Genomic DNA, 23,892 nt, shown 5'->3' with positions numbered 1-23,892 from the left:
TACTTTTTTGGTGAGTCTAGGATCATTTATTTTTATGTTTTACACAAGTTCATGCTTAGTTTATAATTTCTTTTTTTCAAAGATTTACTTTATTTATTTGAAAGCTAGAATTATATAGAGAGACAGAGACAGAGAGAAGTCTTCCATCTGCTGGTTCACTCCCCACATGGACACAATGACCAATGCTGGACCAAGATAAAGTTAGGAGCCAGGAGTTTCTTTCTTGTCTTCCACATGGGTACAGGGGGCCAAGGACTTGGACCAACCTCTGCTCCTTTCTCAGGTGCATTAGCAGAGAGCTGGATTAGAAGAGGATCAGCTGGGACTTGAACTGGCACCCATATGCGATGCTAGTGCTGCAGGCTGGAGCTTTAACACACTGCACTACAGTGTCTTTCTTTCCTAGCTTCATAATTTCTAACATCACAGCACAGAGGCTTACTCATGACCACCTTTTGTTTTTTTTTTTTTAAAGATTTATTTATTTGAAAGTCAGAGTTACACAGAGAGAGGAGAGGCAAAGAGAGAGTAAGGTCTTCCATCCAATGGTTCACTCCCCAATTGGCCACAATGGCCAGAACTGTGCTGATCTGAAGCCAGGAGCCAGGAGCTTCTTCTGGGTCTCCCTCGGGTGCAGGGGCCCAAGGACTTGGACCATCTTCTACTGCTTCCCCAGGCCATAGCTGAGAGCTGGATTGGAAGTGGAGCAACTGGGTCTCGAACTGGTGCCCATATGGGATTTCAGTGCTTCAGGCCAGGGTGTTAACCCACTGCACCACAGCCCCAGCCACATGACCATCTTTTAACGTTTATTTATTTACTTACTTGAGAGTCAGAGAGACTGAAATAGGTTTGCCAGCTATAGCTCACTCCTCAAATGTTTCCAACAAACCATAATTTCTTATTTGAGAGGCATAGAGGAAAAAAAAAAAGAAAGAGACTAAGAAAGAGAAAGTTCACATTTATTGATTCAGTCCTGAGCAAGTTCTATGCCTGGGCAAAATCATGAGTGGGAACTCTGAGCAATGAGCTAGAAATAAGTTTCTGGGGGCCAGCATTGTGGCACAGCAGGTAAAGCCACCACCTGCGGTGCTGCCATCACTTATGGGCACCAGTTCAAGTCCTAGCTGCTCCTCTTCTGATCTAGCACTCTGCTATGGCCTTGGAAAGCAGTAAAAGATGGCCCAAGTCCTTGGGTTCCTGTACCCATGTGGGAGACCTGGAAGAAGCTCCTGGCTCCTGACTTTGTATTAGTGCAGCTCCAGCCATGACAGCCAATTGGGAAGTGAACCAGTGGATGGAAGATCTCTCTGTCTCTCTCTTTCTCTCTCTGCCTTTCTCTGCCTCTCCTTCTCTCTCTCTGACTTTCAAATAAATAAATAAATAAATCTTTAAAAATAAACAGAAAGAAACACTAATCTTAAAAAAAAAACTTTCTGTACATTACCTAGTTAACAAGCACTGAAGGAACTAATAAGTGCATGAAAGAAAAGGTATGAAAGTGTAGAGGACAAGTTAGAATTTGGGGAGTGTATCAAACCTAGATAAAAGCCTTAGTAACATCAGAAAATGACTGGGTTTTTTTAAATCAAAGAACATCTTCACTAAGAACAAAAGTTAGAAAGATACTGGTATCTCTAAATACTCTAGGATGCCTGTGTCTGATGCACAAAACCAGCTGTCATCAGGAGTAAGGCTTGAGAAAAATTCGTGGAAAGAGAACCAGTCAACATCTGCATACTTTCTGCCTTGGCCTTCCTGTGTCTTATGTGTAGACTGACCTGGAAGGCTCTGATTCAGGCATTCTTCCACCATCCATGGCTCTGCTCCTCGCTCCAACTTGAAGATCAAGTCAGGTTTGGTAATGCAGTGCCCTGTTAATGAAAACAATGTAAGAGTTTGTGAAATCACTATCTTGGGTTATTTAAAGGACTACAGCTTGGTCCAGGAGCTATGCAACAAATGTTCCAATTTGAATCTTTTGTTAGATGGTAGATATTCAGATTATTCATGGACTCAAATTCTATATCTGTGCAATATTAAACATTATAAAGTGTTCCCTTGTTTGTCAAATAGCAAGAAAATGTTATCACTGGGCATGTGATGGGTGTCACTCACCCAAGGAGAAGAGGCTGCTGTAGGTCTCCAGCATCACATCTCTGTATAGGGTTTTCTGAGCATTGTTCATGTTCTGCCATTCCTCCAAGCTAAAGTACACAGCCAGGTCTTCAAATGCTATCATCACCTGTAACATTATACTTCCAGTCAACTATTAACTCTGTCACAAAACAAACACTGACAGTTGTGTATGGATATGAAGGAAAAAGGAAGGATATGGTTTTACATTAGACTTGTTGAGTGTTTAGAAAGCCACACAGAAGTATTCAATAGAGTCAAACCCATGATCTACAGGCTGTGAAAAATGCCCAAGCTGGAGGGAAACAGGAGGCTCAAATCACAAAGGGCACATCTTCCAAGGGGAATTGCACAGCAGGCTAGAAGAGGGGTAATATTGACTTGTGAATGGGTAATGTTAAGGAGAAGTTTGTAGAAGCATTGAGAAAAAAAGGCAAAAAACCATCAGTGAAACTACGATGGGAATGAACAGAAAAGAATTTCCAGGAAAACACCATGCATGTCTCTTCCAATATGTCAGAGAAAAAATATATTAAAAGACAGGGCAGACATTTAGCTTAGCATTTATGATGCCACCTCAGAGTGCCTATGTTTGATTTCCAATGCCAGCTTCAGTTCTTAGCTCCCAGATAATGCAGACCTGGGGAAGCTGTGATGATGGCACCAATGAAGGAGGCCTAGATTCCATTCCTCAATCCTGGCTTCAGTTCTGCCCCAACTCTGTTTGGTATGGTTATCTAGGAAGTGAATTAATGTGTCAAAGCTCCCTATCTCAGTCCATCAACTTCTTTCTCTATTAAACTAATAAATATTTTTAAGTAAGAGAGAAAATACAAGTAAGACAAAGAATACAAATTAGCTTTTGCCCTTGTCTATGATTTTTCTACTGATAAAAAATTGAAATAACATTATACATAATTAAAGTGAAAGCAATAGAATTACTTGCCCAAAACATTCAAATGATAAACATTTGAAAGAACATTATATATAATTAAAGTGAAAGCAATGCAATTATTTGTCCAAAAAGAGAACCTGGGGATGTCTGCAATACAATCTCCCTGCTCAACATACAATTTAGCTCTCTGCTATGTCCTAAGAAAGCAGTGGAACATGGTCCAAGTCCTTGGGCCACTGCACCTGCATAGGAGACCCAGCAGCTGTTGGGTCTTGGCTTTGGACCGGCTCAGCTCCAGCCTTTGCAATAATTTGGAGGGTGAGCCAGCAGATGGAGGACTTTCTCTCTCTCTCTGCAACTCTTTCAAGTAAATAAATGAAATCTTAAAACAAAAACAAAAACAAAACCTCTGGTTTCCTTCTGAACTGAACAGTGGGGAAAAAAAAGAATATGATAGAATGAATAAAGAATAATAAATACATTAACCAAGAAAACATCAGCTTCACTGTGGAGGAATAAACCTGTAAAAGTTGAAATATATAGGAAAATGCACCCACCTATATTAAGTGGCAGAGATTAAACAGAAGTTATCACTGGTTTAACAAGGGGTCCAAGGACTTGAGACATCTTCTATTCCTTTCCCAGGCCATAGCAGAAAGCTGGATCAGAAGTGGAGTAGCTGGCAGCTTTACCTGCCAGGAACCAGGAGATTCTTCCAGGTCTCCCATGTGGGTGCAGGGTCCCAAGGACTTGGGCCATCTTCTACTGCCTTCCTAGGCCATAGCAAAGAAACCCTGGATTGGGGCTGGCACTGTGGCCTAGCAGGTAAAGCTGCTGCCTGCAGCACTGGCATCCCATATGGGCACTTGTTTGATTCCCAGCTACTCCACTTCTGATCCAGCTTTCTGCTATGGCCTGGGAAAGGAATAGAAGATGTCTCAAGTCCTTGGACCCCTGAACTTATGTGGGAGACCCAGAAGAAGCTCCTGGCTTTGGATTGGCACAACTCTGGCCATTGCAGCCAACTGGGGAGTGAACCAGTGGATGGAAGACCTCTCTCTCTCTGCCTCTCCCTCTCTCTGTGTGTAACTCTTTCAAATAAATCTTTTAAAAAAGACCTTGAATTTCACCATTTCACTTGATTTACCCCATGAGATACCAACAAATGTGATAGAAATAGACAATTTGTTAAAATATTTATTTATTTGAAAGAGTTACACAGAGAGAGAAGGAGAATCAGAGAGAGAGGGAGAAAGAGAGGTCTTTGAACCGCAGGTTCACTCCCCAGATGGCTGCAATGTCTGGAGCTGTGTAGATCCAAATATAGGAGCCAGGAGCTTCTTCCAGGTCTTCCACATGGGGGCAGGGGCCCAAGGACTTGGGCCATCTTCTGCTTTCCCAGGATGTAGTAAAGAGCTGGATCAGAAGTGGAGCAACCGAGTCTCAAACTGGCACCCATATGGGATGCTGGCACTGCAGGCGGTGGCTTTACCTGCTATGCCACACACCAGCCCCAGAAATAGACAATTTGTAAAGTATTTGCCTTCTCAGATTTTCTTTTTCTGACAGTTATCTTCTGAAAAACCTTCCTGTTGAAGAGATGGTATGTAGCCAAGATTCACCACAAACCCGAGACACTTAAGTGAAGTCTCAATCAGTTCCCCAAATGATGAAACTCTCATTTCTGCTCCCAGACTAATCATAGGAATTGTCCAGCTGAGTGAAGCCCATAACACAGAGTCAGAACTGCAAATCAAATGGCTGTTTGCTAAGCCATCATGTTTTCTGATTTGTCCTACATCAAATGCTGATACATACAAGTAAGTATGGCAGAAAGTTGAATTACATGCAAATTACAATGCATACAACTTCAAAATTTCATTTAGAAGTTCCCATAAAACAGGCCCAGCATTGTCACATAGCAAGAAAACCTGCCATCTGCAATGCAAGCACCCCATGTGGGCACTGGTTCAAGTTCTGGCTGTTCTGCTTTTGATCCAGCTTCCTGCTGTTGGCCTGAGAAAAGCAATGGAAGATGATCCAAGTACTTGGGCAAATGCTACCAATGTGGGAGACCCAGAAGAAGATCTTGGTTCCTGGCCTCATTCTGTCCCGGCCCTGCTCAATGCGGCCATCTGTGATGTGAACAAGCCGAAGGAAGATCTCTCTGGGTCTCTCCTCTATATACAATACTTTCAAATAAATTTTTAAAGAACTTAGAAAAAAGCTCCTATAAACACAATTTTGCCTCTCAATTAGACCTTAGAAAAGCTGCTGATACTAAAAAAAATAAAATAAAATAAAATAAAAGTCTTGAGATTCACACAAATAAATTATCTGGAGACCAGAAGATTGTTCTTCACATTTCGGCTTATATATGGTCATTGTGTTCTTTTGGTTTATATTTTAAGAAGCTTATTATCACATGAATCTGATTTAATATAATTTTACTATTTCAGAAAGCAGGATAAAGGTTCACAGTAATTTTCTATAGCTGCATGTATACTGTATATTGTTCAAGAATAAATTACTGAGAGGGGGAAATTTTTTATGATATGCTTTTTGTTTTTTTAAAACATTTATTTATTTATTTGAAAGTCAAAGTTACACAAAGAGAGGAGAGACAGAGAGAGAGAGGTCTTCCATCCAATGGCTCACTCTACAAATGGCTGCAATGGCTGGAGCTGCACCAATCTGAAGCCAGGAGCTTCTGGGTTTCCTACATGGGTGCAGGGACCCAAGGATTTGAGTCATCTTCTACTGCTTTCCCAGGTCATAGCTGGATCAGAAATGGAGCAGCCAAGTCTTGAACCCATGCCCATATGGGATATGGGTGCTTCAGGCCAGGGCATTAACCTGCTGTGCCACAGCACTGGCCTCATGATATGCTTTTTGAAGTCACACTCCAAACAGCATTAGGAGCAAAAGGGAAGACATGCTCAGGGAAATTTTCTAAAGCAGTATTATTTGAACTGGTGATAATTTCTGAAATGGATCTGGAAAATAAATGTTTTTTAATTAAATGTGGCAAGATAGAGAACATTAGACAGAAGTTAGGGTGCCAGGTATTTACAAATCATGTGACATTACTCAAACCACTTTTCTCCTGAAATACAATTTGTTTCATTTTTTTACAGAGATCCTAGCAAAATTTTTTGAGCTATCAGGAAGGACTATTAGAATACAGGGGGCAGCAGCATAGCCCAGGTACCAAGTATATGACAGACTAGGTTTTACACACCTCCATTTCTAGAGATCCTGGTAGTGGAATGAAGTAATGGGCATGTGGTAGGAAGCAGTGCAGATGGTGACTCTCAGATATGAGAGGTTATCCCTCCACCCCAGGCTACATCCTTAAGACCACTGTCTTCTAATCCATTCATGCCTCTCTTTTGAATGCTGGTCCAGAACTTCTATTACCACCAAGTCTTGAAAATAATGGATGAGGTAAGGTAATATCAAGTATATCTTGCTCACTCTGGTCAGTATGATCCATAACTGCTTGGACCATGCAACTAGGATCTTTACATTTCAATGACTCTTGTCTCTGCTCTGAGTCTTGAGGTGTTGTCTCAGAGAGCATTAAGTTGTATTCTGTTAGAAAAGATTCCTATGTGCGGAGCTCCCTTCTTCAAATACCATAACAATTACTAACTTCCAAAGGAAATGGGACTGTCCCCCAGTACCCAAACTTCCATGTTCCCAGAAACTAGGCATTATATAAGTTCAGTAACCTCAAATGAGTAACACTGGACAGGCTATACAGTGCAGGATACCGGAAACTTCATTTAAAGAAGATACACCAGAAACCCCATAAATGCAATTGCAACACAGTGTAAGTCAGCCTGCACACATCTCACAGTGAGGATATTTCATTAGTATTGCTGCTACGCTCATCTTAGAGATGAGTAAACAGTGACAGAGGTGCAACCTACATTCAGCTGCTACGCTCATCTTAGAGATGAGTAAACAGTGACAGAGGTGCAACCTACATTCAGCTCATATACAATTCAGCTCAAATGGTCTGAACACCCATCTCCAGCCCATGGCCATCTTGTATGAGACCAGTTGTCTACAGAAATTTTAGAACCCCTTTCTGTATACCTAGAGACCCACTGGACTTCTATCAGATACATCATCTTTTTTTTAAAAAAAAGATTTATTTTTATTTATTTGACAGGCAGAGTTACAGAGAGAGGTAGAGACAGAGAGAGAGGTCTTCCATCCACGGGTTCACTTCCTAGATGGCCACAAAGGAGCTGTGCCAATCTGAAGCCAGGAGCCAGGAGCTTCTTCTGGGTCTCCCATGTGGGTGCAGGGGCCCAAAGACTTAGGCTATCTTCTACTGCTATCCCAGGCCATAGTAGAGAGCTGGATCAGAAGAGGAGCAGCCGGGATTAGAACTGGTGCCCATATGGGATGCTGGCACTTCAGGCCAGGCCAGGGCATTAACCTGCTGAGCCACAGCGCTAGCCCCTCATCTTCTGACAAAAAAAAAAAAAGCTTGAAAATCCAACATTATTCATCCCTTCTATGGCTTTGGAACTGAGGATCTACCACTGGTATCCTTTCTTGAACCAGCCAAGGTCTATAAGGTTGTACCTGAATAAGAGATTATAATGTCTCCGATCTACAACTGCACCTATGCCACCAAGAGACCGGAACCGGTCCTTCTCTACAAAGTTTCTTTTACCCCCACACTAACATTCAGAGACACAGAAACCAATCACACAGTTCTTGAGCAATATGGGGACAGCTTCAGGACCAGAAAATCTCTAAAGATGGTGGGAGTGATTGCAATGGCATATGCTGAGAAGGACAACAAAGGAGACTTTCCATCATCTTTCCCTGTTGACATCATGGGCAGATGAAGCTACCTTCCCTGTAAAACAGTGCACACCTCCATTAGGAAGAAAACTGCTGGAAAATGAACCTCTTAGGATACAGTGGGCGTACCTAAAAACGTGTGTAACCACATGAAGTGCTCACATAATATTCCAATTCCTCATTAATTCCTGGCTTGGCAAATACATTTGAAAGAAACATACTATAAGTGGAGAAATTAAAATGTGGAAAGAATTTTTGGAAGTTGTCATTAAATATAGTATTTTTTTTCAATTCTCATAATTAAATTGTGGTTCTAAAACCCTCAAAATACTTCTACATATTTTTAGAAAAACCCTCCAAGGACTCTTTTTAACTTTAGCATTTAAAGAAGAAAATATTATCCCTGAATAAATCATTTTTAATCCTTTAAAATGATGCTTGATCTTACCTAGTAAAACAATTTGTAGACCATCAATGGATCATATTTCACAGTAAAATAGTAATAATTTGGTGGATTAATATTGTTTGAAAACAGCATGAATGCCTTGTAAAATCTTTGTGAATATTTAAAAATGCACTATCTAGTAATTCTTTACCCAAAACATCCTGAAATTCATCTACCCATCACATCCAGTTACCTGTATATTTTTTTTCTTTTTCTTTTTTTGGCAGGAAGAGTGGACAGTGAGAGAGAGAGACAGAGAGAAAGGTCTTCCTTTCCAATGGCTGCTGCAGCCGGTGCACCACGCTGATCCGAAGGCAGGAGCCAGGTGCTTCTCCTGGTCTCCCATGGGGTACAGGGCCCAACACTTGGGCCATCCTCCACTGCACTCCCGGACCACAGCAGAGAGCTGGCCTGGAAGAGGGGCAACCAGGACAGAATCCAGCACCCCGACCAGGACTAGAACCCAGTGTGCTGGCGCCACAAGGTGCAGGATTAGCCTATTGAGCCATGGCACCGGCCAATTATCTGTATATTTTTAACAAAGCTATATTAAAAAAAAAAAACAAAAACCTGCACTGAAGTAGTGGTTGCTGCCACAAATTAGGCAAGAGAAAAATATTAGGGTGTCATGGAGCTCCTGCTTTTACTTCTCTTCTTGTCTAAATGAAAGTTGGCATGAAATCATAGTCAAACTCTTGAGGATTTGTGTGATGGTCTCATGGGCCATTGACTGTTGCCCAAAGCTATTGGTCATTTTTTCTATAGATAGTGTATGAATTGTGCTATTCAAATGCCTATACCATCATTGATCTGGTAATTGCCTTTCAGTGACTTCATTCTACAAATTCAGGGACCTCAGTTTTGAACTTCTATCTTATTTAGCTTCATCTCAGACCCAGAAGAAAATTATTGCTTAGTTCCAAGCATCATACAATGGAAACAGAAAATGAAGTTGTAGGCATCAAACAAGAATAGTATAATGAAATAGTGGATTGCCTTGTCCTTTCTAAAAATTATTGCTCCCTATAGTGGTAGCCACACACTTCTGACAGCAGGAGTTGCTGATTTTAGAATTACGATTGTGAATTCTGTGGGGATTCCTGAGAAGAAAGTGGGAAGGCAGCATGCAACACTCAACTGTTGTTGATTGATCTTTTTTTTTTTTTTTTTTTTGACAGGAGGAGTGGATAGTGAGAGAGAGACAGAGAGAGAAAGGTCTTCCTTTTTGCCATTGGTTCACCCTCCAATGGCCACTGCGGCCGGCGCATCACACTGATCCGAAGCCAGGAGCCAGGTGCTTCTCCTGGTCTCCCATGTGGGTGCAGGGCCCAAGGACTTGGGCCATCCTCCACTGCCTTCCTGGGCCATAGCAGAGAGTTGGCCTGGAAGAGGGGCAACCGGGATAGAATCCGGCGCCCCGACTAGGACTAGAACCCGGTGTGCCGGCGCTGCAAGGTGGAGGATTAGTCTGTTAAGCCACGGTGCTGGCCTGTTGATTGATCTTTTACAATTCATTTCCTCTCACTGGTTTTAAATACCGTTTTTTTTTTTTTTTTGTGACAGGTAGCATTATAGTGAGAGAGAGAACAGAGAGAAAGATCTTTCTTCTGTTGGTTCATTCTCCAAATGGCCGCTATGGCCAGCACTGCGCTAATCCAAAGCCAGGAGCCAGGTGCTTCTTCCTGGTCTCCCATGTGGGTGCAGGGGACCAAGCACTTGGCCATCCTCCACCACCCTCCTGGGCCACAGCAGAGAACTGGACTGGAAGAGGGGCAACCAGGATTTGAACCCGGTGCTGATATGGGATGCTGGCACTGTAGGTGGAGGATTAACCAAGTGAGCCATGGTGCCAACCCCTATATACACCTTCTGAGTAATGACCAGCATTTATAATTTCAAGCACTTAGAAATAGGATCTCTAATACTTGATTTTACTGAATCAATAATGAAAAATATAGTCCCTAAGAAAAAAAGAGTGATGATCACAGAGTGAAACTAATTCAGGATCTGACAAGGACTAAATTTGAGGTCAAGCTTGAGCTTCTTATCACTAATAGAAATATCACTACTAGAAACAATCAGTGTTGTCTGATCAAGTTTTACTAGATGAGAATGGCATTCCATATTTGTGCCAGTTTGTGTCCCAATCTCTCCACTCCTGATCCAGCTCCCTGCTATTGAACCTGGGAAAATAGCAGCAAAAGATGGCCCAAGTATGTGGGCCTCTGCCCACACCACAGAGCCAGCCCTAATAAATCTTATTAAAAACCTAAAGAAGGAAAATGTAAAATGTATAAATTATAGTTGTATGTAGGTATAAATTTCTGAAAAAAAATATAATTTCATCCTTTAAGACATCTAAAATTTATTTTTAAATTATTTAATTAAAAAAGATAGAGACATTGTTTCTTATGTCTCTTCAGCGTAAGACATCAAATTTTCCAGGTTTTAGATACATTTATTCACAGTTTCATAGGTGTAATCAGTAATGTGGCTCAAATAACAGTCTTACCCAGGGGATCCCACTAAATTTAAACAGGGTACTCAATACCATTTTAGAAAAGTTCCAAAATATATATCAGAAGAAAAAATAATTTATTTGGTACATCTCATTTTAACTATAGTATTACCTAAATTTCCAATAGTCAGATGTACTCAGAAAATCCCACAGGTGGGAGAGAAGGCCTAACACAGCAATTATTAAAATAAAAATTTTATGCTACAACTTAACTAGGGAAAATAACACTCCACAGGTCCCAAACTTGAATAATTAAGATGACATAATAAAAGGAAACTCAATGTCTTCATGCATTAAAATTTATTACATTAGACTTAATTAACAAAAAGGTGATTATTCCAGCTCTTTCCCACTTGGCAGCCCAATTGTTCCTGTTGGATCTGGAAAAAAGTAAATGGCATCTCATGGTAGATTACTAAAATCTTAATGCTACATGCCATTGATTATGTCCACCACACTTTATATCTAATATCTCATATTAACATATCTGATGCCTCTTAATAGAAAAATGACCTGTCAACTATTACAAAAGTGGCAAATGTGTTTTTCAAAGCTTTTCCAACAGCCCCTTAGTCTAGTTTGCCTTCACTTTGAAAAGACACTTCTAGGGTATACACAAGCATCTCATTGACTTTGCCATCAAACACAATTTTTGCAAAGAGTTTAACTACCCACCTTTTATCAGGAGTACAGAATATATCACATTGATGACTTCCTCCCTCAATGACACACTTGTGCAGAACATACAATGCTAATACATTTTAGTCCTTCCTGGGTTTTGGTGCAATGCATGCCTCATTTAAAAAATTAATTGTCATGGATGCTACAAATCAGCCCAGCTTAAATGGCCCCTTTCCAATGAAAAGTGCTAAAATTCAGTCAAATTAAATTCTGTAGGCACTATCATTAGTGCTCTCAGTGACTTCTTCACTTGTGGAGCTCATACGCCTTCTAAATTCTTTGCATCATCTATGATATCCATTACTTCTCAAGGGCTGTGATGCAAGAAATAACCTCTCTTGGAACCCTGCTATGTGCCAGTAAAATTAAATTAGATGGCTATTAAGTGTGCTATACTGGAAAAACAGTCACCTACACACCTTGAGCCTGTGATTCAACAAACCTTGATGTCTAGTAGGACTTTGGCCATGGATATATAACAGTAAAATGTGAGGATGGCTACTAAGGCCTCCTTAATAAATGATAGACCCAAAACTTGGCATACTCCATTTGGCAAAGGGGACGGCTTCCAATGTCTACTGTCTATGTCCAGATGCCAGGGTACTGCAGGAGGTCACTATTCTAACAATAAAAAAGAAAAACCATTTAAGTTCAGCTGGACATCATTCTGCTGACTGTTGATCTCATTCCTGTTAATCTGGATGCCTTCACTGGTGACAATCCAGAGACCCAAAGTAGTCACAGCCATTATCTGCTAACAAAAGCTTAAACCAAGAATTATGGATTTATATCTGTTATAACACAATTCCTCAGAACCCATCTAGTCCAAACCTTGAGAGTTGGAAGCTGTTATACTTGGCTCACCCATAAACAGGACGTTAATTGTGCCAGATGTGCTCTATATCCTTGTACTGCAAGGAGGATGTCACAGATATTGATGCTCCAAACTTATCCAGCTCCCTGCTTATGTGTCTGGGAAAGCAGCAAAGGATTGCCCAAATGCTTGGGCCCCTGAACCCATGTGATATCTGGAAGAAGCTCCTATCTTATGAGATCAGCCTGGTGTAGCCCCAGTCATTGCAGCCATTTTGGAGAACAAACCAGAAGGAAGATCAGTCTCTCCCTTTCTCACTCTAACATTGCCTTTCAAATATATAAATAAATGTTTTAAAATGTAATCATTCCAATAGATGACTTTTACTATCTTAAGTACATTTTCATTTCTTTGTTGAAGATCTGTTTATTTGAAAGGCAGAGAGGGAGCTGGTGTTTTGCAGCAGTATGCAAAGCTGCCATCTGTTATATTGGCATCCCATATAGTCACCGGTTCAAGTCACACTTGTTTCACTTCTGATTTAGCTTTATGCTAATGGTCTGATAAAAAGTGGAAGATGGCCCACACAGAAATGGGGTCAACAATGGTATGGCCAAGAATCATGCCTCCCGTTGCTCAAAAATAAACGAAAAGGGGGAAAGGTAGTGGAATGAGAAGGCCATGCCAAGGTAGCCACTGGCAAGCGAGCGTCAGTTAGTCAGGAATGGCTTTGAAACTGCCTGGTGACAGGCTGTGATTGGATGGCTCTGGAAACTGCCTGGCGACAGGCTGTGATTGGATGGATTTGAAACTGCCTGGCGACAGGCTGTGATTGGATGGCTCTGGAAACTGCCTGGCAACAGGCTGTGATTGGTTGGGGTATAGACCGCCCCTTGACCAGATTGGCTGGTCTTGGCTATATAAGTGTTGTATCAACTGTAATAAATGAGTCTGCAGGCTGCTCGCCTCAAGCCTGCTTTCACCGGACTCCCGGGGTCTGTGTGTTGACTCCGCGCCTCTTGCCCCCACCACGCTGCTCTTCTCAGAAACGAACCCACTGCTACATTGTAGAGAATTCAATGGCTACATCTGGCGCGCCAACGTGACTGGGAAAGAGACAGTGTGTCGGACTCGGCGAGGTCCCCCCTGGATTTCGGCAAGTAGGCCCCTCGGTGTTTTGTGTGCTGTTCGGTTCTGTGAGGGTGAGCACAGAACCCCCTCCTACGCCCCTTTCCTTGTCCTTGTCCTCGGTCTAAGTGACCCCAGGTTAGCACACACCACCCTGAAGCGTACGTCGCTTCTCGGCTCCTCCTTTTACTTTCGGTTCGCCCGGCGAATTCACATAAGGGACTGATCATCCCAGAATTCGGAACCAAGTCATCTTCCCTCACTCGAGAGAGGTGACACTCCGGAGACACCGTGTGGGCATATGGCCTTGACCTAACAAATCAAGGAAGTCCCCCACTAAGCACAGGACATACGTACGATCTGATACACCACTGTCTGTTTGTCTAGCATAGGGAAACCTCCTACAAAATGCCATCCACAGCTGAGGTGCTAGGAATTTGCTTTGTTACAGTAGCAGTGCTGTATGTGTCTTTCCTCTGGCTAGAGTTGGCGTACCGTGCCGCTCTTAAGCGCTCAGACATGGGAAAGATATCCCCCTCTCAGAATCCTGTGCAGATTATCAAAGATAGTGAATCTGTGAGTGATAGGAGCCTGACACTCCAGGTCCCTGTCTCACAGACAATGGTTAATGACTTCGATAGAGAGAACTCCGACAGTGAAAAAAACAACGTAGCAAACAAGGTAGCAGTGCCTAGTCAGCTACCCCCCACATACCCGTGGGATGAACTAAGAGGACCTCTACACAATAACTCATGCGAGGTCATCCCATCCGCACCCAGTGAGGATCCCCACATTTGTGGCAGTACTCGGGCACCCCAAGCTCTCAGGGCAGCTGCTAGATCCCATGCCATCAGCATGTTTGCTGCTAATGTTGAAGTGTACGCAAAATTCAGACCCTGGATTCCAACGCCTATAAAAAGGCTTCTATTAACCAAGGGTCGAGGATATGCTTGTGTCTTTCCAGAGAATGCAGAACAGCCCATTTGGGTACCAGCCAGAAACATCAAGCCTGCAACTGACAGCCAACCAGAACCAGCTGAACAAGACCGAGACTCCGCCTTGTTAGCAGACGCACCTGCCCTATCATCCTACCCTGAGAAACTGCCCATAGCCACATCTGTTACCATTGTGTACCCCACTAGCTCTGGTCAGCCACTCCAATGGCCCACAGCCTGTGTGCGGTCATGCCATTCCTGATAACCATTATTCCTCATTCCTACCCCTATCTGAGCAAGCAATCCTGTGGTCTCTCGATTTGAGCGCTGGTTAGTCAATGACGGGTAAGATCCCCTGGGGGACAACCTAAGACAGGCACAGCTGCGTACAGAGACCACATAGAAACGGGGTCAACAATGGTATGGCCAAGAATCATGCCTCCCGTTGCTCAAAAATAAACGAAAAGGGGGAAAGGTAGTGGAATGAGAAGGCCATGCCAAGGTAGCCACTGGCAAGCGAGCGTCAGTTAGTCAGGAATGGCTTTGAAACTGCCTGGCGACAGGCTGTGATTGGATGGCTCTGGAAACTGCCTGGCGACAGGCTGTGATTGGATGGATTTGAAACTGCCTGGCGACAGGCTGTGATTGGATGGCTCTGGAAACTGCCTGGCAACAGGCTGTGATTGGTTGGGGTATAGACCGCCCCTTGACCAGATTGGCTGGTCTTGGCTATATAAGTGTTGTATCAACTGTAATAAATGAGTCTGCGGGCTGCTCGCCTCAAGCCTGCTCTCACCGGACTCCCGGGGTCTGTGTGTTGACTCCGCGCCTCTTGCCCCCACCACGCTGCTCTTCTCAGAAACGAACCCACTGCTACATTGTAGAGAAATCAACTGCAACACTTGGGCTCCTGCCACCCCCATTGGTGACTCAGAAGAAGCTCCTGGTTTCAACCTGGCCCTAAACTGGCCATTAGAGCCACCAGGGGAGTGAACCAGATGATGGAAGATCTCTCTATGTCTCTCTCTCTCTCTGTAACTGTGACTTTCAAATAAACAAATAGCTTTAAAAATGATTTTAAAAATGGCAGAAAAATACACAGAAAGTGGGTGGGGAGAGAGAAGCAGAGAGGTCTTTCATATGTTGGTTCACTCTCTAAATGTCTGCAACAGCTATGGCTGGACCAGGCTCTCAGGTCCCCTAATAAGTAGTAGATCTTGCACTTAGGTAAAGGAACTGAAGAATTTGAGCCACTACCCCATGATTCCCAGAGATATTAAGCAGGAACCTGGTTTGGAAGTGGAACACTGAAAACTTATATTAGCACTGTAATATAGAATGTGGGCATCACATACAATGATCAACAAATCAGAAAACCTAGAAGAAATCAAGAAACATACCAGATAACAAAATTGAGTCATGAAGACATATAGAAAACCTAAGCAAACCAAAAACCAAGACAGAGATTGAATCAGTAACAAAAACCCTCCAAAGAAAAGCCCAAGACCAGAAAGTATCACTGCTAAATTCTACCAGACTTTTAAAACAGAATCAATTCCAATTCTTCTTAAGCTATTCAAAACAATTGAAAGAGAAGAGTATTCCCAAACTCCTTCTATTTGGCCAGTGTCACCTTATTTTCTAAACCAGAAAATGATACAATAGAGAAAGAGAATTAAAGAACAATATCTCTGATAAGCACAGGTGCAAAAATTCTCAACAAATTGCTAGCTAATAAAATCCAACAACAGATCATAAAGATAATTTACCTGGACCAAGTGGAATGTACCCCTGGTAGGCAGGGATGGTTCAGCATATGCAAATCAATAAATGTGATATGTGACACTAGCAAACTAAAGAATAAAAACCACATGATGATCTCAATAAATGAAGAGAAAGTATTTGATAAAAAACAAGCTTTCAGGCTGGCGCCGTGGCTCACTAGGCTAATCCTCCGCCTTGCGGCGCCGGCACACCGGGTTCTAGTCCCGGTCAGGGCACCGATCCTGTCCCGGTTGCCCCTCTTCCAGGCCAGCTCTCTGCTGTGGCCAGGGAGTGCAGTGGAGGATGGCCCAAGTGCTTGGGCCCTGAACCTCATGGGAGACCAGGAGAAGCACCTGGCTCCTGCCATCGGAACAGCGTGGTGCGCCGGCCACAGCGTGCTACCGCAGCGGCCATTGGAGGGTGAACCAACGGCAAAAGGAAGACCTTTCTCTCTGTCTCTCTCTCACTGTCCATTCTGCCTGTCAAAAATAAAAACAAAAAAAAAAACAAAAAACAACAAGCTTTCATTACAAAAACCTTAAGCAAGTTGGGAATAGAAGGAACACTCCTTAACACAATCAAGGCAATATATGACAAATCTTCAACCAACATCATATTGAGTGGGAAATCATGGAAGCATTTCCACTAAGATCTGAAACCAAAGTTTCTCTCCATCACTACTGCTGTTCAATACACTACTAACAGTTTTAGCAATGGCAAGAATGCAAGAAAAAGGAAAACAAATTAGAAAGCATAAAGTCCAGTAATCTGTTTGCAGATGACATAATCCTAAATATTGGGAAACCAAAAGACTCCACCAAGAGATTATTGAAACTCATAAGAAAGCTTGGTAAAGTTGTAAGATATAAAATCAACACACAAAAATCAATAGCCATTATACACACAAAAATGCCATGGCTGGAACATAACTCATCAGATCAGTGCCATTCACGATAACCATAAAATTTTTTTACGGTTGGAATAAATTTAGTCAAGGGTGTGAAAGATCTTTACAAGAAAAATTACAAAACATTAAAGAAATATTAGAAAACACACAAAAAAGAAAAATCTTCCATGTCATAAATTGGAAGAATATCAAAATTTCCATACTACCAAAAGAAATTATTTTTAATTTTACTTTTATAATCATTTATTTGAGAGGCAGTTATAGACAGAGAGAGGGAGAGACAGAAAGCAATGCCTTCTAACTATTGGTTAATTCTCCAAATGGCTGTAATGGCTGGTGCTGGGCTGATCTGAACCCAGGAGCTAGGAGCTTCCTCCTCATCTCCCATATGGATACAGGGGACCAAGCACTTGGGACATCTTCTACTGCCTTCACAGGCCATGAGCAGAGAGCTGGATCAGAGGAGCAGCTGGGACCCAAACTGGCATCCATGTGATGCCAATGCCACAGACAGAGGCTCAACCTACTATTCTGCAGTGCCAGCCCCCCAAAAGCAATTTACAGATTCAATGTGATCTCAATCAAAATACCAACAACATTCTTCTCAGAGTTAGGAAAAAGATGATGTCAAAATTGGTATGAAATGCAAGGCAATCTTAACAAAAGCAAAGCTGGAGGCATCACAATTCCAGAATTCAAGATCTTCTATAGGGCAGTTATAATCAAAAGAGCTTGTTATTGGCATGCCAAAAGACATGTAGACCTATGAAACAGGAATAGAACCTCTGAAAATTAATCCACACATCTAAAACCAATTAGTTTGTGAGAAACAAATTTAAAGCAATTCTGGAGAAAGGACAATCTCTTCAAAAATGGTGCTGGAAAAATTGTTCTTCACAGTGTAGTAGGAAACAAGATCCCCATATTGCAACTTGTTTTTTTTTTTTTAACTTTTATTTAATGAATATAAATTTCCAGTGTACGGCTCATGGATTACAATGGCTTCCCCCTCCCACAACTTCCCTCCCACCCACAACCCTCCCCTCTCCCGATCCCTCTCCCCTCCCATATTGCAACTTGTACAAAAATTAGCTGTAATTAGATCAAATATCTAAATCTATGTGATACCATCAGATTACTAGGGGAAAATATCAGGGAAACTCTGCAAGACATTGTCATAGGCAAAGACTTTTGGAAAAAGACCCCCTGAAGCACAGGCAATAAAAGGAAAAATAGTCAAAGGAGATTATATCAAGCTAAGAAGCTTCTGAACTGCAACAAAGGAAGCAACTGACAGAATGGAAGCAAACATTCGCAAACTATTAGTAAAAATATCCAAAATCTCTAATGAGCTCAACAAATTCAACAACAAAACAAACAATCCAGTTCAAGAAATGGGCAACAGCCATTTTTCCTGTTATATTAACACGCAGTTTTAACAAGCATTTTTCCAAGGAAGAAATTCAAATGGCCAACAGACACATGAAAAAAATGTTCAGGATCACTAGCCATCAGGGAAATGCTAACAGAAACCACAATGAGATTTCTTCTCACCCCAGTTAGTATGGCTATCATACAGAAACCAAAAATCATTTTGGGGCAGGCACTGTGGCTTAGTGGGTTAAGCCACTGCCTGCAGTACTGGCATCCCATGAGTGCTGGTTTGAGTCCTGGCTGCTCCACTTTGATCCAGCTTTCTGTTAATGAGCCTGAGAAAGCAGTGGAGGATGGCTCTCATGCTTGGATCCCTGTACCCATGTGGCAGACCTGGATGAAGTTCCTGGCTCCTAGCTTCAATCTAGCCCTGCCTTGGCCATTGTGGTCATTTGGGGAGTGAACCAGCAGAGATGTCAATCAATCTCTCTCTCTCTCTCTGTAAATCTGCAATTCAAATACATAAATAAATCTTTAAAATCACAATTTTAAATGTTGTATGAGTAGACTTCTATAACCACTGAATTATTTTTACAACAGTCAGTCTGGTTTTAACTGTTTTTCTGTGAAGTAAGAATATGTACTTGAAAAAAGTATAGGCTTGAGAAAGTGGTGATATGCTAGAGTGGAGATGGCCGAGCTTGCTCCACTGCCCCTACTCTCCCCACAGTTTAAGAACATACAGCACCGCAGCTCACTAGGCTAATCCTCTGCCTGCAGCGCTGGCATCCTGGGTTCTAGTACCGGTTGAGGCACTGGTTCTGTCCCAGTTGCTCCTCTTCCAGTCCAGCTTTCTGCTGTGGCCCGGGAAGGCAGTGGAGGATGGCCCAGGTTCTTGGGCCCTGCACCCCTATGGGAGAGCAGGAGGAAGCACCTAGCTCCTGGCTTTGGATTGGCACAGTGCCAGCTGTAGCAGCCATTTAGGGGATGAACTAACAGAAGGAAGACCTTTCTCTCTGTCTCTCTCTCACTGTCTATAACTCTACCTGTCAAAATTTTAAAAAGTAAAAAAAATTAAAAAAATAAAAGAACATGCAGCATCACCTGATGGCTCAGGAGCATGACAAGTAGGGCTCTGTGGTGGCCTATTACTGAATAGTTGCTCAAGAATTGATCTGAGGGGTGGGTGTTGGCAGCCATTGCTGATCATTATGTATTTTACCAAGGGGGTCATTTATATGCCATGCAAACTAGAATGAATATTGATAATAAAACTCCTGAGTGTCATAAATTTTTATCAAAATTAACAGGTCAGTTAGGAGCTCTTAATAAATAGGTGGGGGGTTGACACTGTGGTACAGCAGGTTAAAACCCTGGCCTACAGTGATGGCATCCCATATGTGCTCCAGTTCAAGTCCCAGCTGCTCCACTTCTGACTCAGCTCTCTGCTCTGGCCTGGGAAAGAAGTAGAAAAATGGCCCAAGTCCTTGGGCCCCTGCACACATGTGGAAGACCTGGAAGAATCTCCTGGCTCCTGGCTTCAGATCAGCACAGCTCTGGCCATTGCAGCCATTTGGGGAGTGAACTAGAGGATGGCAGAGGCCAACTCTCCTTCCATCTCTCTGCCTTTCTGTAACTGCCTTTCAAATAAATAAATAAATCTTAACAATAACAACTGTTAGACCAGACTTGGATGGGATCATTATGTATTTTACCAAGGGGGTCATTTATATGCCATGCAAACTAGAATGAATATTGATAATAAAACTCCTGAGTGTCATAAATTTTTATCAAAATTAACAGGTCAGTTAGGAGCTCTTAATAAATAGGTGGGGGGTTGACACTGTGGTACAGCAGGTTAAAACCCTGGCCTACAGTGATGGCATCCCATATGTGCTCCAGTTCAAGTCCCAGCTGCTCCACTTCTGACTCAGCTCTCTGCTCTGGCCTGGGAAAGAAGTAGAAAAATGGCCCAAGTCCTTGGGCCCCTGCACACATGTGGAAGACCTGGAAGAATCTCCTGGCTCCTGGCTTCAGATCAGCACAGCTCTGGCCATTGCAGCCATTTGGGGAGTGAACTAGAGGATGGCAGAGGCCAACTCTCCTTCCATCTCTCTGCCTTTCTGTAACTGCCTTTCAAATAAATAAATAAATCTTAACAATAACAACTGTTAGACCAGACTTGGATGGGATCATTATGTATTTTACCAAGGGGGTCATTTATATGCCATGCAAACTAGAATGAATATTGATAATAAAACTCCTGAGTGTCATAAATTTTTATCAAAATTAACAGGTCAGTTAGGAGCTCTTAATAAATAGGTGGGGGGTTGACACTGTGGTACAGCAGGTTAAAACCCTGGCCTACAGTGATGGCATCCCATATGTGCTCCAGTTCAAGTCCCAGCTGCTCCACTTCTGACTCAGCTCTCTGCTCTGGCCTGGGAAAGAAGTAGAAAAATGGCCCAAGTCCTTGGGCCCCTGCACACATGTGGAAGACCTGGAAGAATCTCCTGGCTCCTGGCTTCAGATCAGCACAGCTCTGGCCATTGCAGCCATTTGGGGAGTGAACTAGAGGATGGCAGAGGCCAACTCTCCTTCCATCTCTCTGCCTTTCTGTAACTGCCTTTCAAATAAATAAATAAATCTTAACAATAACAACTGTTAGACCAGACTTGGATGGGATCATTATGTATTTTACCAAGGGGGTCATTTATATGCCATGCAAACTAGAATGAATATTGATAATAAAACTCCTGAGTGTCATAAATTTTTATCAAAATTAACAGGTCAGTTAGGAGCTCTTAATAAATAGGTGGGGGGTTGACACTGTGGTACAGCAGGTTAAAACCCTGGCCTACAGTGATGGCATCCCATATGTGCTCCAGTTCAAGTCCCAGCTGCTCCACTTCTGACTCAGCTCTCTGCTCTGGCCTGGGAAAGAAGTAGAAAAATGGCCCAAGTCCTTGGGCCCCTGCACACATGTGGAAGACCTGGAAGAATCTCCTGGCTCCTGGCTTCAGATCAGCACAGCTCTGGCCATTGCAGCCATTTGGGGAGTGAACTAGAGGATGGCAGAGGCCAACTCTCCTTCCATCTCTCTGCCTTTCTGTAACTGCCTTTCAAATAAATAAATAAATCTTAACAATAACAACTGTTAGACCAGACTTGGATGGGATCATTATGTATTTTACCAAGGGGGTCATTTATATGCCATGCAAACTAGAATGAATATTGATAATAAAACTCCTGAGTGTCATAAATTTTTATCAAAATTAACAGGTCAGTTAGGAGCTCTTAATAAATAGGTGGGGGGTTGACACTGTGGTACAGCAGGTTAAAACCCTGGCCTACAGTGATGGCATCCCATATGTGCTCCAGTTCAAGTCCCAGCTGCTCCACTTCTGACTCAGCTCTCTGCTCTGGCCTGGGAAAGAAGTAGAAAAATGGCCCAAGTCCTTGGGCCCCTGCACACATGTGGAAGACCTGGAAGAATCTCCTGGCTCCTGGCTTCAGATCAGCACAGCTCTGGCCATTGCAGCCATTTGGGGAGTGAACTAGAGGATGGCAGAGGCCAACTCTCCTTCCATCTCTCTGCCTTTCTGTAACTGCCTTTCAAATAAATAAATAAATCTTAACAATAACAACTGTTAGACCAGACTTGGATGGGACACAATTATCCCAATGAGAGACTTCAATGATGCAAAAGCAAAGAGGTTTATTGTTCTAACTCAAGCTAGGGTCCACTCCTCCAATCATCACAGCGTTCTTCTGATGAGGATCCATCCCATTTCCTTTGTGGGGTTTATATAGGGTTTTCAGAGACATTCTATACATTATAGCACCATTCAGCAAATCATCTCATTCTGTGAGAATTTAAAGAACATCTCTTAAAATTGATTAGTAAATCCAGTGTTGGGAATAGACTAGTAAAGGTGACTGGATGGCTTTGGGGTTGATGCTTTTTAAAATGACTGGCTAAAGTATAGGGTCTGAGCCGCTAGGGTGTACGTGCCAAACTGCAGGGATTTGGAATGTTATCAATCACCTTAACTGCCTGAAAAGACACCTGGATAGCAGGTATTTCCCTGCTATCTGCTGAATGGCTGTTGCTAGGGGAGTTTATCACAAGGGGAGTTTATTTTTCTTCTTTCAGGAGATTTTGCCTTAGGGTTCAGGGTCTGGTCAGTCCTGAGTTACAAGACGGAGGCCTAGTCTAAAATAGCTGTGCCTTGATCCAGGCTCAGGTTCTTCACAACAACAAAAAGAAACAGTTGGGTGATAATGAAGCTATTACCCAAGGAGCAGTTGGTTCTGCTCATTTGGGGAATTATTCTTGGAAAATGTTCATATATGCAGACAATGAACATTGTGCTGGGCTATTTCACAAAAAAACATGATCAAGTTCTTCTATACTGCAAGTCTTTTAATAGATGTCATAACCGTGTTTAACATAACACTGATGAAAATGTGAAACACAAAGTATGCAAGGTGGAAGGCAACATATATCCATAATTGCTTAAAGAATGAGGAGACTCCTCAAGCAGGCTCTATTGCAATTGAGGAAGATATTGATGGTGAAGAAAATGAAGATGCTGTAGTAGCATCTCTGCCCACTCAACACACCTCAGCCATCATCATCTTCAGCAGTTGACCCAGGCAGCATGCCATCAGACAGCTATAGTTGAATACAGATTCCTCTGGGTGCACATGCCCCAGCCAACACAACAGCAAAAGTGCCTCATAGCATCGGTGTAACAAGGAATACTATGCAACCTACTCTATAGAGTAGTCCAGCCATTGATCCTGCACTTTCAGTACAGTTTCCCAAGGCGATACCCACCTCACCCCTGAGGACTTTGTGAGAGCTCAGAAATACTGCAAATATGCTGCCAGTGCTTTGCAATATGAAGCTGTAAGCACTGCCATTCAGAATCTACAGAAAGACCTCAAGTTACTGATGATCAACAGAGAATGAAGCCTTTGTACAACAGATCCACGTATCTTTGGCATAAAGAATTAACTCCATTACTCTGTCTTCAGCCTATCAAGAGTACAGTTTCAAGAAAGACCTCAGTTGAATTCAATATGACAATAAAATCTATGTGTATCAGATTCCTTTTGAAGCATTCATCAGTAGCCTCAACCAGTTTTTATTGTCCATTTAATGGCTCCAATAATTTATAGGTACATAGGGCTGATGTTGGCAAGATCCTAAAAACACCCTTTGAACCCTGCTTCAGCAAATGAAAACACAGAAAATATATATTGGAAATAAGCTTTATTAATTTACATACATGAAGAGAAATTTTTTAAACACCATAATATTTGGACAAAGAGATCATATTACTTTGCTGTAAAATTCTAAATCTAATAAAAAATTCCAGAATTGTCTAGATGAAAGATTACCTTATTGTTTTCCTTAAGACTTATAAAACAAATGCCCTAAAGTGTTAGATTAACATGAA

General features: G+C 42.3%; 1 protein-coding gene and 1 pseudogene across 1 annotated transcript in view; one reads left to right on the top strand and one right to left on the bottom strand.

The window, feature by feature from the left end:
* LOC133754839 (zinc finger protein 717-like) overlaps nt 1-23,892 on the bottom strand; it is a 48,959-nt gene that overhangs the window by 5,903 nt on the left and 19,164 nt on the right. The window contains exons 2-3 of the mRNA XM_062185224.1: nt 2,119-2,245; nt 1,782-1,874 (exon numbers count right to left, since the gene is read on the bottom strand). Coding sequence (XP_062041208.1) covers nt 1,782-1,874; nt 2,119-2,242 — 217 coding nt within the window. The 5' untranslated portion in view covers nt 2,243-2,245. The remainder of the gene's footprint in view (nt 1-1,781; nt 1,875-2,118; nt 2,246-23,892) is intronic.
* LOC133754852 (vacuolar protein sorting-associated protein VTA1 homolog) lies at nt 19,116-23,402 on the top strand (annotated as a pseudogene).

Source organism: Lepus europaeus, unplaced genomic scaffold (genome assembly GCF_033115175.1).
Source record: "Lepus europaeus isolate LE1 unplaced genomic scaffold, mLepTim1.pri SCAFFOLD_29, whole genome shotgun sequence".
NCBI lineage: Eukaryota > Metazoa > Chordata > Mammalia > Lagomorpha > Leporidae > Lepus > Lepus europaeus.
This window is presented reverse-complemented; position numbering and strand designations above follow the sequence as displayed.